Raw genomic sequence first — 19,116 nt, forward strand, 5'->3', positions numbered from 1 at the left:
AATCTTTTGCAAATACTTGCTCCTAACAATAGAGAATATGCTAATCTTGCACATGCTCTTTCTCTCCAGTGTGTGTAGATTGTGATATACTTCATATCTTGGACTTCCAAAATACATAGGGTCATGACAGGAGACTAAGGATAGGTAAGGCAACATGGACCTCCGTACAACCAAGGGGCAAGCAGCACCTATTGTAAAAGTAGGGACAGATCGTACATCCAGGTTATTGAAGTGTTCACAAAAAGGGGGTAAAATATATATCCATTCTGCATCTTGAATCCATCTTACATGCTTCAGTCTGTTATATAATAAAACATGTGATTTTCCATAAATAGAACATTCCAGACATAATATCTTAGCCTTGCCGTAGTGGCACAAGAAATCCAGACTGACGACCTTGATGTTATTAACACCAATTTTCCAGGAATATGTTCTTTTTGACTTAACTGTATAAATTGAGATGCAGTTTTAATAAAGAGAGACTACTACCTATTACATTCAGAATTGTGTTTGATTTGTAAGCTTTCTTGAGATCGACCATTAACTCTTAATTTGGCCACCCAAAATTATAATAACTAGCAAATATTTCACTAACAGATTTGGCACCCAACGTGGGACATGACCAATATAGTGTGTAAAACTACCAAGGGTGTAGTGTTGGAATGTGTACCGAATCAAACAGGCTTTTTCAATTTCGACCAGACTGGACTTTGAACCTGTGTCAAAGATTGTGAGATAAGCCTAAGGTGAGTTACAATGAGTAACTAACAAGAAAATGGCAGCAAGGGCAGTGCCGGGAAGTCTGCTAAGCAGCTGGTTGAAGGGAGAAAAGTTAAAAATGCAGTGCCAGGATGTCAAGCAATGTTAAAGAGCTAGTATAAATCCAGAAATATGCTTGGATAGTTGTGCAAGGGGGAATTGGCCATGTGTTGGCTTCCATGGTTTGTCAACAGCATTGGGTGACCAATAATGGGCAGACACATCAAACCATGGTGCGTAAGACTTTCTTAACTGTGTCTGTACACTGTCAGCCGTTCCATGTAAATACAGATTTAGTTTCTATTTAAAAAACCATGGTTTTCAGTCTGTTTAGGAATGAATAAATGTTTGTGTAGTGAAGATTTGCAGTTTGAAAAGCATATTAAGTCAAATCCAGTAGGTAGGAAGGGAAACGTTGGATAGGAGATCATGATAAAAAAAACCGAGGCAAATTAAAGTGTCTCAGCAAGTGTGTGCAGAAGGAACAAGAAAGTTGAACTCAAAGGATGTTTATGTACAGTGATTTAAAAGTTGTCTGCGCAATTGTGAATTAAAAATGCATGCGTTTGGCTGCACAAGAGAATTAGAATGTAACACTTGTCAATTTTGACTCAATAATGTGGATCTATTATTTTTGCGAAATTGTGTGTGTGAGTGTGAAGGGACCGTGTATAAGTTAATAAAGGAGAGAACTATCTCGATTACACCAAGCAGAGTGTGACGTGTCTTATTTCTTATGAAGTACTGCATCTTATTCTATTTATAATTTGAAGCACCAAAATATACCTGGAGTATAGGTAACACCATCATACAATACCATCAGGGAGACGTCTGATTGGCTCCAATTTTATTCTACAGCAGGACAATGACCCCAAACATACAGCCAATGCCATTGAGGACTATCTTCAGCACAAAGAAGAATAAGGAGTTCTGGAAGTGATAACATAGCACACAAAGAGCCCTGATCTCAACATCATCAAGTCTGTCTGGGAATACATGAAGACACAGAAGGATTTGAAGAAGACTAAATCTACAGAAGACTTGTGCTTAGTTCTCCAAGATGTCTGGAACAACCTTCTTGCCGAGTTCTTTCAAGTGTGCAAGTATATCTAGAAGAATTGATACTGTTCTGAAGGCATATGGGTGGGGGTGGATCACACCAAATATTGGTATGATTTAGATTTATATTTTGTTCATTCACTTTGCATTTTGATAATTGACAAAAAAAAAAACTATTAACCCTTTCCAATCCATTTATTTTTTCTCATCCATTCTCCCCAGCTCCAAATAAATTGGAGCTGGGGAGAATGGATGACAAAAAATACATTTTCCCTGCACCCTCCTGAACTGACAGAGTTCAGGAGGGTGCAGGTGCTCACTGCACCGTGGAGGGACCTGCTTACCTGTCTGGCGTCTTCCGCATTCTCTCTTCTGCCTCCCGACTCGGCAATCATGTGACCGCTGGGGACAGGTGGCATTCAGCGGTCACATGATCACTGGGCCGGGAGGCAGAAGGGAGAATGCGGAAGACGCCGGACAGGTAAGTAGGTCCCCCCACGGTGCAGGCTCCTGGCTCGGCATTCATGTGACCGCTGGGGGTCAGGTAACACCGGCGGTTACATGATCGCCGGCCGAAATCTCTGTGCATTACATAGCGCACATATGTAATGTGTAAAGGAGAAGTCAGAAAGGGTTAAAAACCCTTTCTGCCTTCTCCTCGGGGGTGCTTGATGAGGATCAGTGCAGGAGTGCATCTGCACCCGATGTGTCTGATGATTGGGTACATCTCATATCTATCTATCTATCTATCTATCTATCTATCTATCTATCTATCTATCTATCTATCTTCTTATCTTTAATAAGCTGTTGATTTTGTAAAGAAGATTGTGTCACCTTTTGCTTTCTACATTTTAATATGTGATAATAATTGCCTAAAAACTTTGGAAAGATTTACTTTACAAGACAAACTATTTTTGTAACATCAGAAAAAATTTTCAGCACCTCTGGGATAGGTCCCAAGTGATTTACCACCTAGCATATAGGTAATTGGAATAGCTCACTCACCATTTATAATGCAGGAACATTTCATGCACAGAAGTGATGAACAAATGGCTGATGAATCTACTGGAAAAACTACATTGAGAATAACATAGCGCCTCTCTGTGACCCAGCTCTGTCCTTTGAGTCTCATCATGAATTAGAATATAATAATTTCTGCAACCTGAAAAGATAATTACTGATAATACTAATATACAGTAAGTGTTCTTTATATTTAATGCTGTGTACTAAATTTGTGTTAGAACTTCAAAGGGGTTGTCCGAGTTGTATGTTTTAACAAAAAAGACTCAGCTTTATACTGTAAGTAGCTGTAGCTGTCTGTGATGTTCCACATACAGTATATAGACTGACTGCAGCTTGTAAATAGACTTGGTGAAGATAACTGGAGATCCAGGGGTCTGAAATGGAAGATTATTTTGTTTTTATATATAGACAGTAAAGCTCCTCCGTTCACTTGGTTTCATATATGCCTGTTGGGCAAATGTCTTTTTTTTATATCCTGCTCTGGTGGGAATTTGTACTCATCCAAGTCCGGATTGAGCAGTAGCGGTTTCCAGTGACAATGTACTTTCTTGCTGGTAATAGTCTGGGAGGGGAGCACAGCAAAATCAGTCTCTTGCCAAAGTATTCCAACGGTGCTGAACCATTAACCAATGCTTCTAAGCTGATACAGGAGTCAACAAATGCCTACAGGGCTGTAGCCTTACAACAGAGTCTACTCCAGAGAGTAATCGTAGCTACTGATCATGCAAGATAGTCGCCTCATTCTGCCCATTTTCTGTTCCCGAGCAGACACTGATTCACAATGCTCTTAACCGCACTTAAAAGTGTAATCACCCATGTAAAAGATCCTATACTAAAGAGTACTAACAAGAACATTAATAAAGCAGTACCCCATTACACAAGTCAATAGTTTGCTTATATGGTATCTCCATCTCTAGGTGGACCTTAGTAGAGACCATCAATGTCTGAGCAATGGGGGTGCATTCAGTGTTTATATAAGTACAAAGACTCATCCATATATGCCTGGTACTAGCTCAACTGTATGCACATGACAATTGATATATTACAATTTTATATTATATGTTACAATATTATTTATCATTAGTCCACATAGTAGATATGAAATATTTACATGTGCCTTTCTTTTCTAGGGATTGTGTGAAATGAACATCAATCACACAGTGGCAACAGGATTTATTCTTTTGGGATTTTCTGCAGTTACTGAACATCAAGTTTCCCTTTTTCCGATCTTTCTATGCATGTATACAATCACTGTGGGTGGGAACCTATCTATAATCATTACGTATAAACTTAGTCCAAGTCTCCACACTCCAATGTATTTCCTTCTTGCTAATTTCTCTTTCTTGGAGATACTTTATGTTTCATGTACTGTCCCTCTGTTATTGTCTGGTTTACTGTCAGAATGTAAAGTCATCTCCTTTTCTGGCTGTGCTATACAAATGTATTGTTTCTTGTTGTTTGGTGGAACAGAGTGTTACATGTTGGCGGCCATGGCTTATGATCGCTATAATGCTATATGTCACCCTCTGTTGTACACTGTCATTATGAATGAAAGAGTCTGTATCCAGCATGTAGCGGGCTCATATATTATTGGTGCAGCTAATGCTCTAATACACACTGCATTCACATTTTCATTGCCATTCTGTGGATCCAATGAGATAGACCATTTTTTTTGCGATATTCCAGCGGTACTGGAACTCTCCTGTCAGGACATTTGGGTCAATGAATTTGTGATATTTGTCTTTGCCGGCTGTGTGATAATTGGTTCATTTATAGTAACAATCATTTCCTATATGGAGATCATTTCAAAAATTCTAAAACTCCATTCTGTATCAAGCAGGAAAAAAACTTTTGCAACCTGCTCTTCTCACTTTATAGTTGTTACAGTATTTTATGGTTCGGGAATTTTTATGTATTTTAGACCCAGGTCTAGTCATAGAATTGGCCAAAATAGTGTGGTAGCTTTAATGTATACAGTTATTGCTCCACTCTTAAATCCTTTCATATATAGTCTTCGAAACAAAGAAGTCAAATCAAATATGAAAACTATTATTTTGCGGAAAATTAAATTCTGAGTTATAATTTCTGTTCATTTTGTGCTCTCTCGTTTAAGTTTCAGTGTGTATTTCAGATTTAGAAAAAAAATTGCATTGCATTTATGATTTAGACTATATTACAGTCTGAGGGCTTAGTCACATGAGCGCCGATCCTCCTGTGTTTCTGCCCGATAAGACGTCCGCACTGTGTGCGGATGACTCTCTACATGACCGGCTCCATTGCCGGCCATGTGTTCTTTCTGCCGGCGGTGCGGAGAGTCGTCCGCACCTGCAGTGCAGCGGTCAGAATATGGCAGAAACACGGGCGTGTGACTGAGCCCTTAATTTACTTTGATGGGACTGCAAGTATAAAGCAAAGAGAGCTACCCTGCGCTGCAGGGGACTACAGGTGAATGATTTCTCAGGGTTGGAAATCAATATTGGTTTATTTAAGGCCACACGTTTTGGCACAATTTCGTGCCTTTTTCAAGCTTAAAATACAATTAATACATAGACAGATATACATTAAGATTACTCACAACGAGGCGTCCATCAGCGGCATCCTGAGATGCTCTCTGACGTCATCAATAGGGAGGGGTCTCATTCCCTCTTACGTACTGCAGTCATATGGCCTTGTTTTGAGCGCGACGTGCATTCCAATTTACAATAAAACTTTACCACTTACTACGATGACAAAAAGGCATTGGGCTTTACATATCATTTGTAGGAAGATACATACTATTTCCATACATGTATGTTACAGAATACATTTATGCAGTGTCTTCAGCATATATATATTCTGTAACATGTATATATTTCCTGCCCCTGTGAATTCCCTTACACTCCAGGGGCTCAATGATGTGCTGGAAAAAATAGGAATTTATGTACGGAGGGTCTGGATCTGACGCAGTAGGCCAGCTTTTTATTGAGTCTCCTAATATAATTTTCTATTTTAGGCTTTTAAACATAATTTTTGTTTTATATTTTTTATATAGTTTTCATATTTATAGTCATCTTGTCCTCTTTTTATCTCTTATTTGTATTTTACATTTTATATACCTTTTAACCCCTTGAGTGGCATGCCTGGGAATTTTCTGGGACGATCTCCACTGCCCATAGTCATATAGCCTGGAAGATTTCTGGGCTATGTTTCATTATGGGACCTGCACAGCACAATGCCATAAGCTGTGGCATTGTACTCTGCTTGTACAGTCCCTCATAGAGCAGTGCAGCACTTTAAAAAAAGAAGCAGGAAGATATAGCTGATCTGCTGGCAACTTCCCACTTCTTTTTTTAAACTCCTGCACTGCTTTGTTTACAGGTTGCCAGGGAGACCATCGGCTTGTCAGAAGCCAGCCGATGGTCTCTGTGGCAGGGAAAGCTGGTGCTTGGCTGTCAGAGGATAGCCAGGTACCAACTCTTACAGCAGAAATCGGAGAAATCGTCCGATCTCTGCTGTGTTAACCCTTTACATACTGCGGTCTATGCGACCACAGCATTTAAAGGCTGTCACCGTCAGACCTCCAGAATGTGATCAGGGGGTCCTGTTAGGTCTCTGTGGCACCCGGAGGCTTGAATATAGCCTCTGGTCTGCCAGCTGGCAATGATGCTCAGATTCTGTCTGAGTGTCATAGCCTGTCTAATACCCTGCTATGCCTCAGCAGTATTAGAATAATAATAATAAAAAAGTATTATGCAAGTCCCCTAAAGAGACAAAAATTTTAAAAAAGTTAAAAAAGAAAATAAATTCTAAAAAAATAAAAAAGCCAAAACCCCACCTTTCTCCCTTTACTTTGTAAAAGAAAAAAAAATTTACACATAGTATCCCTGCATTTGTAATGACCCAGAGAAGGAAGTTAGTACATTATTAAACCCTTTAATGATGCGGACCCTTTTCTTTTTTCCTTCCTCCTTTTAAAAAATTGTAACTCCTTTATTCATTCATAGACGTTTTTGTATGAGGGCTTGTTTTTTGTGGGACGAGTTGTATTTTTAAATGGTGCCATTTAAATTACCATATAATGTACTAAAAAACTTTTTAAAAATTCTAAGTGGAGTATAAAAAAAAAACGACATTCCACCATCTTTCAGTGTGTTTTGTTTCTACGGCGCACAAACTGCAACAAAAATGACATGATAACTTTATTCTATGGGTCAGTACGATTACTACGATACCAAACTTGCATAGGTTTTTATTTGCTGTAGTACCTCTATTTTTTCCAAAGACATTTAATTTTTTAAAATTGTTTTCTCCTGCATCTTCTGCACACAATAACTTTTTTATTTTTCCGTCAATGTAGGCAACCCTTTATCTTGTCTGTAGGGAAGATTCTTTAATTAATCATCATTTTGAGTGTCACGGCATCCCACATACCATCTCCTCAATCACTCTGCATTTGGTGGTTGAGGAATATTCTCCTCGGCCAATACATCTAGCAGAGCTCTTATTAGTCTCTGCGTTGATACTGACAGTTCCAACTAGGAATATCGACTCTCTCATATAGCCTTGACAGACATAGCTCTTGATCTAAGACCAATCTAGCGTGAAAACACTGCTCGTGTGAAAGGGGCCTTGTTCTCACCTATATTGTTTTTGTTGTATATGTTTATAATTTTAATAAATTAAAATTGTTGGTAATTTTTATATTTATATTTTTTAAATATTTTCCCCACATATAATTTATTTTATTAAATATTTATTCATTTCATTTTAGTATATAACACTATATGGCACAAGTTGTTTTTCTTTTTTAGGATGATCTTATGAAGGTTATGTGGATCTATGATTCTGCCCCTCCCCCTATCCCAAATTGCCCCCCCCCCCATTCGCACTTGCCCATCTTTGTTGAAAACTTCTTCAGGATTCAATAAGCTGTACTTTGACATTTATAAATTTATACTTACCATAACCATACCGGAGTTTCTCTTTGTTTACCTTTATTTATTATTTATATATATATATATCTTAGTTTTTCTCTTTCTAGTTTAATCTTGATTTTAACTAATTAATGATTGCATTATGTTAACTGTTCTACATGTGCAAGAATTCATTTTGTAATTGTTCTCAACAAGAGAAAACAAGTAATCTTCTAGATATGATACATTTTAATGGCTAACAAAAAGACATGATGTTATAGCGAGCTTTCAAACCTACTTAGGGTTCTTCCTCAGGCTTATGGAATAGATCTGAAGAAGCATAAATTTCTATACACATATATATGAAAAGACAGAGGCATGGTGTGATTAATTTGCACTTAAAACAATACCTGAACAGGATGAATAATGGAGCAAAATACTCAATTATTCCATGATAAAGGATGTGAAAGTTTTACGTTCTCTAAATTGGTGTTAGGGGGTCACCAGGTCTATGTATTATCACTGCTATAGATTTCTCATGTTCTCCAATGATGCATGAAATTATATTTATTCCGGTATTGAGATTATCAAAGATGGTTATAAACCTGTACTCCCAAATTCTTCAATGAAGCTGCGATTTAAAGGGGTTGTCCCGAGGCAGAAACGCAAAATTTTATATTAGCCCATTCCCCCTGTCACCCCCCGTCATAAACCAGCCCTTTTGAGCGGTTATAAACCGCATTGTACTTACCGGTTCGCAGAAATAATGACTTTTAAAACTTCTCCCTCTAAGATGGCGCCTGCGGTTTCCCTGGATGCGTTCCACGGTGCACCGCTCGCTTCCTGGAGGCCTTCATGCGCGCTCCCGAGACGCCGGTCACGTGAGCAGGTGACTGACATCATCGGTGGAGGCGTGCACTTGCAAATGATGGAACGCCGATCCAGCCGCCTCATTGGCTGGTCGGCAGAAAGCGTCACAGCGGGAGCTGGAGTCTACCGGAGAAAACAGCAAACAGCTGTTTCTCCCATCTCTTGACCACACAGAAGCGCAGGTAAGTGCACCTGTATGCGGTACCTCACCCCCCCCCCAGCGCCCACAGCACCACAGACACCTCACCCCCCCCCCCCCAGTGCCCACAGCACCACAGACATCTCACCCCCCCCCCCCAGCGCCCACAGCACCACAGACACCTCACTTACCCTGGCGGCTGCTGGTCCCGTGTAGCTCCCGGCTGCTGGTCCCGTGTAGTTCCCAGCTGCTGATCGTCCTGGCTGGCTGCTGGTCGGTTGTCCCGGCTGGCTGCTCCTGGATGGTCCCGGCTGGCTGCTGCTGATTCGGGGTGAAAGGCAAGACTGCTCCTTCACCCCTGTTTAAAGGGACACCGGGAGCTGAATAGCCGCCCCTGCGCGCTCCCCTGCAGTGATAGCTCGTCTGCGCATGCGCAGACTAGCTGTATCGCGCGGGCACGCTGGAGAGGCTCGTACACAGAGGGAAGAGAAGAGACTGTGCAAGCGCGTCTAAAATGGACTGGTGTGGCAGAAATTAGACGGCACCATGGCAACGGGGACACAGTGACAGCGCGAGGACGGAGGTAAGTAATTGAATAACTTCTGTATGGCTCATATTTAATGCACAATGTATATTACAAAGTGCATTAATATGGCCATACGGAAGTGCTTACCCCCACTTGCTTTCGCGGGACAACCCCTTTAAGTGTCATAGAAGAATGAAAAATTTGTTCAAGCGAGCAAAAGTGAGCGATAATGATTCAATCTGAAGTGGCTGTTTAAGCTGAATTTTTAGTCAGTTTAAAAAATCCTTGTTAGCACTCGCCAGCTTGCTTACTTCTTATCCTATGAGAAAACTCCAAGCTCGGCGCTTTCCATAGGAAATGCTGAGTGGGAAGCAAGAAGCGGCACGCAAAATTGTACACTTAGTAGTATTTTATAGATTATATGTCTTCACTACAATTCTTGACTTTTAGAAGTTTAGAAGTGGACATTAACTGACAACATGGAAAAGGAAATTAGGCATTTGGTGAACTGCAACGTTTGCTATATGTTTACAGACCTACCAGAGGAAAAGCTAAGCTTTACCTGCCAGAAATGCAAGCTTGTGTCTCTACTGGAGGAAAAGGTGCGTAGTGTTCAGGAGAACATAGTTACATTATAGCATATTAAGAAAGGTGAGGATTTCCTTGACAGAGTAGAAGAAAGTCTTCAAAATCTTGGAGGAAAAGAAATGTCCAGTGTACCTGCAGAAGCAGAGGAATGTAAGCATGGGACCCAAAGAAGCAGGAGAATCATAAGTCAGCCAGCACCCATACTGCTCGGGAACCAGTACCATGTTCTGGAGCAAAAGGAGAAATAGGCACAGCAAGAAATGACTACTCACAAAGAACAGAGCAGAGAAGAAAGAGGTACAGCAAGAGAGGACTATACCCACAAAGCACAGGGCTGAGGAGAAATAGATACAGCAAGAAATAACTCTACCCACAAAGAACAGAGCAGAGGAGAAAGAGGTGCAACAAGAAATGACTGTACCCACAAAGAACTGTATAGTAAGCGCACAAAGTCCACTTGAATGGAGAAAAAGAAGTGCTTTTGTGAAGAAGAAAAGGAGAGTGGTGGTTGTGGGGAATTCCCCATTGAGAGGAACAGAGGCCGCTGTCTGCAGACCTGACACCTCACGAGAAGTGGGCTGTCTTCCAGGTGCACAAATCAAAGATGTGTCTCATAGGCTGTCAAGACTCATCAGTCCTACAGAACACCACCCATTCCTACTAATACATGTAGGGACATATGACACTGCAAAAAAGGACCTTGCGACTATCTACAGAGACTTTAAACACCTCAAAAAGAAAGTGAAGGAACTAGAAGCACAGGTGGACTTCTCATCCATCCTCGCAATTGATGGCCATGGAATAAGAAGATGAAACAGGATTCTAGAGGTGAACAACTGGCTACGCTGATGGTCCCATGAGCAAAGATTTGGATTCCTAGCCCATGGAGTGAATTACCTATATGATGGACTGCTTGCTAGAGCCAGGTTGCATCTTACAAAAACAGGTAAGCATATATTTGGTGGGCGCATTACCTCACTCATTAGGAGAACTTTAAACTAGAACAATATGGGAAGGGAAGTGAAAGGCAAGGTAAAAATATACAGTTAATTAATACATTTGAGAACCTTGCTATTAGAAGTGGAAAGAAAGAACAAAGACAAAAAAATTCAGAAGGCAAGTAGAGGAGCAAGAGATAACGATCACAAACTACAATGTTTTTACACAAATACACAGAGCACGGGAAACAGGCAAGGAGAATTGGAATTCCTAACACAGGAACAGAAATATGATGTCATAAACATCATGGAAACTTAGTGGAATGATACACATGATTGGAATACAAGGCTTGAAGAATACAACTTATTTATAAGAAAGACCAAATAAAAGGGGAGGATGTATTGCATTGTATGTTAGGAAAACATTAATCTCCACAGAGATTCAGGCTTCAGAGGAGGTAAGTTCTGTAGAAACTGTTCGGGTAAGAATACAAGGAGAGAACAACAGAATGGACATCATTGTAGGCATTGACTGTAGGCCACCTGGACAAGCAAAATATATGGATTAACTATTTCTTCATCAGATGGCCAAGCTTTCAAAAAAGCATGACATAGTAATCATGGGAGATATCAACTATCCAGACATTTGTTGGGAGTCTCTCTCAGGCAAAATTAATGGGTCCAACAAATTTTTATCTGCTCTTGCTGACAACTTTATCTTCCAAAAAGTAGAAAAGAAAACAAGAGGATCTGCTATCTTGGACCTAATTCTAACCAACAGGGAGGAAATAGTTGAGGAAGTAAGGGTGGCTGGGACCTTAGGAGGCAGTGATCATGCTATCCTTGAATTTTGGATAACAAGAGAAGGAAGACTTGAGAAAACTCAAACTCAAGGTTGGATTTTATAAAGGCGGATTTCAATGAACTCAGAAAGAGGATAAGAAGAATCCAATGGCTGGATGTTCTTAAGGACAAAAATGTCCAAGAGGGTTGAGAAATATTGAAAAATGAGATTCTCAAAGCACAATCGTTAACAATCTCTAAAAGAAGGAAAAATGGGAAGCATTTAAAGAAACCAGTATCGATTAACACAGAACTTGTAGACATGTTAAAAACAAAGTAAAATATGTTTATCAAATGGAAAGAGGGGGGAATTTCTAAAAAAGAATATAATGTGGTCTGCAGAAGCTGTAGGGCAAGTGTCAGAAAAGCTAAATCTAATATTGAATTGAGGCTTGCATCAGAGGCCAAAAGCAATAAGAAAGGATTTGGGGGTATGTCAAAAGCAAAAGAAAAGTCAAAGATGCTATTGGATGCTTACAAGATGAAAATGGTGAATTGGTTAAGAAAGATGCTGAGAAAGTCGAACTTTTAAATTCCTATTTTGTATCTGTTTTCTCTCAGAAAGTAGATGGAACATCAACTGATCTTCCCTGTGCTATTGGGGGAATAAAAGAATGCAGGCTATCTGTAAGCAGAAAGATGGTGAGGGAACACTTAACTAACTTAAATGGATTCAAGTCTCAAGGTCCAGATGAATTACACCCTAGGATAAGAAAGGAAGCAGCGGAGGTAATTGCTGAAGCACTCGTCATAATCTTTGAAAATTCCTGGAGAAAAGGAGAAGTCTTAGGAGATTGGAAAAGGGCAAATGTTGTCACTATCTTCAAAAATGGGAAGAAGGTGGATCCAGGAAACTACAGGCCTGTGAGCATGACTTCTATACCGGGAAAGATCTTTGAACAAATTATTAAACAGCATATATGCAAGTGCTTGGATAAAAAGGGAGTAATTAACCAAAGCCAGCATGGGTTTGTAACAAACAAGTCATGCCAGACTAATCTAATTTCCTTCTATGACAGTATCGCTGACTCGGTTTATCAGGGAAATGTGATGGATATAGTTTATCTTGACCTTCGTAAAGCATTTGACAAAGTATCTCATACTATCTCATACTATACTTATTGAAAAAATGACCAAATATGGGATTGACAAGGCAACTGATCGTACTCAAAGAGTAGTCATAAATGGCTGCACATCCAAGTGGAAGAATGTATCAAGTGGAGTACCAGAAGGCTCTGTCCTGGGCTCAGTGTTGTTCAACATTTTTTTTTTTTTTTTTTAAATCATTAGATTTTTATTGAAAATGTGCTAAGGTACATACATTATCAACATCCAGATACATTTCCAGGGAGGTGGATCTTATACATTCAGATTTGTAGATTGAGATTAGGATGAAGGAAGTACAATTTAACTAAAAGCACATGTCATAGTTTTTGATTTACATTGAACAAAACATAATGGAAAGTGGGATAAGGAAGGATGTATAGGGAAGAAGAGGATTGGTAAGGAATGGAGGGAGGGGGAGGGTAGATTTAGAAATAGAGTAAGGTGAAAGGGGGGGAGGGTGGAGGGGGTACATTTACTACAGAAGAGAGTCTAAACTGTAGGACCTTAACAAGGTCCAACATTCTTTGTATGAAAGTCGAATAAGTAATTAACATGGAAACATATTTAACCACGGACTCCACACATCGTAATAAGGTTGGATATCATTGTTTCGAAGTGCCAGAATCTTTTCAAACATACTGTGTTCTGATATTAATTGGGTCAATTCTGTTAAATTCGGGGTTGTGGTTGATTTCCACCTTCTGGCTATTAGATTTTTGGCTCCTAGTAAAATGTGTTCTATGCGCTTTTTAAGAGGTGGGTGTATTTCCCCTGGATCCAGTAGTAGTAGGGCCAGTTTTGGTGTGAACGGTAGTTTGATGCCTGATATTTTATGAATGAGACTATATATGTCTGCCCAGAATGGGCTAATCATTGGGCACGACCAAAATGTATGGAGTATAGATCCCGTCATTCCACATCCTCTCCAGCAGAGGTCACTTGTTGATAGGCCTCTTCTTGCTAGGGTCGTTGGGGTATAGTACCACCGTGTCAGAGTTTTTATGTGTGTTTCTACCAGTGAGACTCCCTGTGAGGCTCGTCCCACCCATCTGAAGGCCTTTTAGCCAGTTTACAATAGGAATTTTTTGTTTTAAGTCTTTCTCCTAGTTGATAAGGTGACACTTTCCCGGGGTTTTTAAGTTACCCGAGAAATTGTCATAAAATAGTCTAGTTGGAATTTTTTTGTTAGAGGAATTTAAGAATGAGTATATCACTTCAGGAATTTTAAAGTTTAGGAGATTTTGAGTACGTAAAAAGGAGGTCACTTGGGTGAACCTGAAAAGTTTGCTTTTTAGTAGTTGGAATTTTGACGCTAATGAATTGAAGGTGTGAAGTTCTTTTTTTGAATATAGGTCAGAAATGTATTTTATATTGTTTTTTAACCATGAATTTAAGTTTAAATTCAGAATAAAATATTCCAGGGTCTCCAAAGGGATGTTTAAAGAGTTGTTTTGTGGGTCTTGATTTACTTTGCGTATTAGGTCTGTCCATGCTTCCATTGCAGCTTTCATAGGCGGTGATATAGACAAGGTTTTCAAATGCCCCGACAGAGAGGGTATATATGCGCCTATAGTAGCTGCCATCAGGAGTGACCTTAATGACTTTTGTTTATTTAATTCCGTTTCTATTGATAGCCAGCTAAGTTTTGGATTTTGGCTTGTCCATGGGAGCAGGTGGCTTAGTATAGTGGATTTATGATAGGATTCAATATTAGGAAGTCCCAGGCCTCCTTGATATCTGTTTAGAGTCAGTATAGATAGCGCCAATCTCGGTCTTTTGTTTTGCCAAATATATTTTGACAATTGTTTTTGAAAGCTATGTAGAGTTTGCTTTGGTATGGGTATAGGGAGTGTGCGAAAGTAGTGGAGGATCTTTGGTAGAGTTATCATCTTATATAATGCAACTCTTCCTAGCTAGGATAGCGAGTATGTCTGATATTGATCTAGGTCCTTTTGAATATCAGCAAGGAGTTGGGGGAAGTTGGCTTGTATCAATTTTGAAATTGGAAAGGAGAGATTAATTCCTAAGTAGGGGATGGTTTTTGTTTGCCATTGGAATGAGAATTCAGTTTGTATGTCTTTTTTTAAGTTTTCATTCAAATGTATTCCAAGAATTTGGGATTTGCTTGTGTTTAGTTTATAGTACGAGATTTGTGTAAATTTGGTCAGAATACTTTGGGTGGATCTTAGTGAGTGGAGGGGTTTGGCTAGTATAAGTAGAACGTCATCAGCAAACAGACTGATCTTGTGTTGTCTATGTGCTGCTGGGATGCCATAAATGTTTGTTTTAGTTCTTATTTTTTCTGCTAGAGGTTCCATTATTAGTGTGAATAATAGGGGGGAAAGTGGACACCCCTGTCGAGTTCCATTTGTTATTGGGAAAGGGTTAGAAAGCATACCATCCACTAAGACCCTTGCCGATGGGTTGGTGTAAAGCGCTTTGATTGCATTAAGAATGTTCCCTGAGAAACCAAATTTATGGAGGGTGGCAAATGCGTATTCCCAGTGCAAATGGTCAAATGCTTTTTCAGCATCCAGTGTGACCACTACAGCCGGATTTCTATCTTGTTCTAGTTTGTATAGAAGATTTAGAATTCTTCTGGTTGTGTCAGAGGCTTGCCTACCCCTCGTAAATCCGACCTGGTCAGAGTGAATTATCTCTGGCAGGATCTCCAAGAGTCTTTGTGCTAGGGTTTTGGCGTAGATTTTAATATCGCAATTTAGAAGAGAGATGGGTCTAAAATTGGATGGGGTAGCGGGTTCTTTCCCCGGTTTGGAGATTGTTACAATTGTTGCTTCCAATGTCTCCTTAGGGAAGGAGCCTTCTGCAATTCCTTGATTAAATGCTTGGGCCATATGGGGGGCAAGCAGGGTGGAAAATATTTTATAATAGTCATTTGAAAACCCATCGGGTCCAGGAGCTTTTTGTGGCTTAAGGGTTTTGATGGTTTTTATGACTTCAGAGTGGAGTATTGGGGAACTTAAGGAGTTCAAGTGCGTTTGGGAGAGAGATGGGAGTTCTATATCTTTCAAGAAGTTTTCAATAGAGGCGGTGGAAGGCTGGGGGGTTGACTTGTCGTCCTTCAGATTGTATAAATTTTCGAAATACTGTCTAAAAGAGTCCACGATCTGAGTGGGGTGAGATATTTTAGGAGAGGGGTTTTGAGGATCTAGGATGTAGGGAATTTTGGATTTTTGTATCCTTTTTTTTGTCATTTTGGCCAGCATGCAGGATGGTTTATTGGAGGCGTAGAATGTAGCTCGAGAGGACCTTAACTCATTATCGTAGTTATCTATCAGAGTGTTTCTTAGAGATTGTCTCAGTTTAAATAGTTGTTTATGTAAAGAGTCAGAAGGGTTTGCCCTAATCTGGGATTCCAAGGTGGTTATTTGATTTATTAACTTGTTGATAAGTTGAGTTTTTTCCTTTTTGTGTTGGGCGCTTATTTTAATTAAGATTCCCCTAATAACTGCCTTGTGGGCATTCCAAATAGTTAAAGGGGTGGTCTCGCGAAACCAAGTGGGGTTATACACTTCCGTATGGCCATATTAATGCACTTTGTAATGTACATTGTGCATTAAATATGAGCCATACAGAAGTTATTCCACTTACCTGCTCCGTTGCTAGCGTCCTCGTCTCCATGGTTCCGTCTAAATTCGCTGGCAGCTTGCTTTTTTAGACGCGCTTGCGCAGTCCGGTCTTCTCCATTCAGCACGAGCCGCTTCAGTGTGCTCCCCGCTACAGCTCTTCTGCGCATGCGCAGACGAGCTGTCACTGCTCAGGAGCGCGCTGCAGCGGCCATTCTGTACCTTCCTATGTTAGAGGAAGGTGCAGAAACTGGAGCTGCCCAGCGGAGAAGCCCAGCCCAGCCCAGCAGCCCCGAGAAGCCTCCCAGGTAAGTGATTTGTCGGGGGGGGGCTGCCGCTGCGCCGGGCTGCGCCGGGGGGGGCTGTCGCTGCGCCGGGGGGGGCTGCCGCTGCGCCGGGGGGGGCTGCCGCTGTGATGGGGGAACTAGCGCTAGGCCGGGGGGGCTGTCGCTGCGATGGGGGGGCTGTCGCTAGGCCGGGGGGGGCTGCCGCTGCGATGGGGGGGCTGTCGCTGCGATAGGGGGGCTGTCGCTAGGCCGGGGGGGGCTGCCGCTAGGCCGGGGGGGGGCTGCCGCTAGGCCGGGGGAACTAGCGCTGGGCTCCGGAACCTAGCGCTGGGCTCCGGGGCCTTCACCTGGGCTGAGGGTCTAGCGCTGGGGAGCCGGGGGCTAGCGCCGGTTACCTGCTGCCTGGCGGTGGGCGTCTGGTCGGCGGCTGCGGGGCGTCTGGTCGGCGGCTGCGATGCGTCCGGTTGCCATGGAGACACAGCTGGCGGCGTCTCGGGAGCGCGCACGTCGGGCTGCAGCGAGCGACGGGGAAAGAGCCGGCGGCCATCTTGAGGAAACTTTTATAAGTTGCTGAAACGCTGGAACGGTAAGTACGAACCAGCTAGAAATGTCATTTACAGGGGGGCTTAGTAATGTGTACTTAATGGGGGGGACTGGGCAAAAAAAAAAATTCACTGCTTCCTCGAGACATCTCCTTTAAGGGAGAGACATCATTAGTGCAGTTGTTTTTAAAATAGTCCTCTAGAGCTGATGATATAGTGCTGGAGTATTTAGGATTTTTCAGTAGAAAGACGTTGTTTTTCCATTTTTTGGGTTGTTGTGGCATTTCGGTTAGTGAGATGGTAATCTCAACTGGTGCATGGTCAGACCATGTAATTTTTCCAATCTTGGCTGCTCTGACCGAGGAAATTGTAGATTTATTAACCAGAATTAAGTCTATTCTAGAAAATGACCTGTATCTGTGTGAATAAAAGGAAAATTCCCTAGAAGAGGCGTTAAGACATCTGAAGGAGTCTAGTAGTGCCTCTCTGTGTAACCATGGCGCTAGGGGAGGAGTCGATCTCAGGGAACCCCTTGTGGAGTCTAGTAAGTTGTCGGGAGTGCTATTGAAGTCCCCACATACAATAAGGTTACCCATCTCGCATCTTCTGATCTTTTTGATTATTTTGTTCAAAAAACATATTTGTCCCCTATTGGGGGTATATGATGAATCACTGAGGCAGGAGGATCAATAAAGAAAATGCAATATATTCACTGGAATGATCCCTTAAAATTTAACTTTCATTTAATTAATTAAAATATGGTGCCCCATACACATAACGAGAAAGACAAGACAACATAAAGAAGGATATGGATTGCTGCTTATGTGCCTCTATGGATGTGCAGGCAACTTGATTTATCAATCAACCAGATCCAAATATCACTAAGAAAATACTGGCAGTTTAGAGAAGCCAGATTCCAAACTTCTAAGGGTTAGGAAAAGTCCATTTACAAGTTTCGTATTTATAGAGATACAGGTATACTAGCGAAATACTGGCAGTTTAGAATTGCCAGCCTATAGACTACTATGGGTAAAGCGAGTCTGTTAGTAAGTTTCGTATTCTAGAGATTCTGGTTCAAATTCAGGTTCAACGCGTTTCTGTCAGTTGTATGACTCATCAGGAACCAATTATTTATGCGGTAAGTAATGGATATTACTATGATCAAAGTAGTGCAATAAGAATATACGTGTTGTTTTTCTCAAAATTATTCGTCGCACTAACCCCAAAGAAAATATAATGAACTAGCAATAGGATGCTGATTAGAGATGAGCGAGCGTACTCGGAAAAGCACTACTCGCTCGAGTAATTTGCTTTATCCGAGTATCGCTGTGCTCGTCCCTGAAGATTCGGGTGCCGGCACGGAGCGGGGAGCTGCAGGGGAGAGCGGGGAGGAACGGAGGGGAGATCTTTCTCTCCCTCTCTCCCGCCCGCTCTCCCCTGCTCCCCTCTGCGACTCACCTGTCAGCCGCAGCGGTACCCGAATCTTCAGGGACGAGCACAGCGATACTCGGATAAAGCAAATTACTCGAGCGAGTAGTGCTTTTCCGAGTACGCTCGCTCATCTCTAATCAGCATCCTATTGCTAGTTCATTATATTTTCTTTGGGGTTAGTGCGACGAATAATTTTGAGAAAAACAACACGTATATTCTTATTGCACTACTTTGATCATAGTAATATCCATTACTTACCGCATAAATAATTGGTTCCTGATGAGTCATACAACTGACAGAATTGCGTTAAACCTGAATTTGAACCAGAATCTCTAGAATACGAAACATACTAACAGACTCGCTTTACCCTTAGTAGTCTATAGGCTGGCAATTCTAAACTGCCAGTATTTCGCTAGTATACCTGTATCTCTATAAATACGAAACTTGTAAATGGACTTTTCCTAACCCTTAGAAGTTTGGAATCTGGCTTCTCTAAACTGCCAGTATTTTCTTAGTGATATTTGG

At 41.2% G+C, this 19,116-nt stretch overlaps 1 protein-coding gene across 1 annotated transcript; it reads left to right on the plus strand.

The window, feature by feature from the left end:
- The first annotated feature begins 3,983 nt into the window (after positions 1-3,983).
- Positions 3,984-4,916, plus strand: LOC136572070 (olfactory receptor 5G3-like). The gene has a single exon (XM_066572685.1). The coding sequence runs from the start codon at positions 3,984-3,986 to the stop codon at positions 4,914-4,916; it is 933 nt and encodes a 310-aa protein (XP_066428782.1).
- The last annotated feature ends 14,200 nt before the right edge of the window (positions 4,917-19,116 follow it).

This window comes from Eleutherodactylus coqui, chromosome 6, assembly GCF_035609145.1.
Source record: "Eleutherodactylus coqui strain aEleCoq1 chromosome 6, aEleCoq1.hap1, whole genome shotgun sequence".
Lineage (NCBI taxonomy): Eukaryota > Metazoa > Chordata > Amphibia > Anura > Eleutherodactylidae > Eleutherodactylus > Eleutherodactylus coqui.

What these genes read in the sequence shown, in the direction of transcription:
- LOC136572070 (XM_066572685.1), top strand. Translation starts at nt 3,984, where the DNA reads ATGAACATCAATCACACAGTGGCAACAGGATTTATTCTTTTGGGATTT.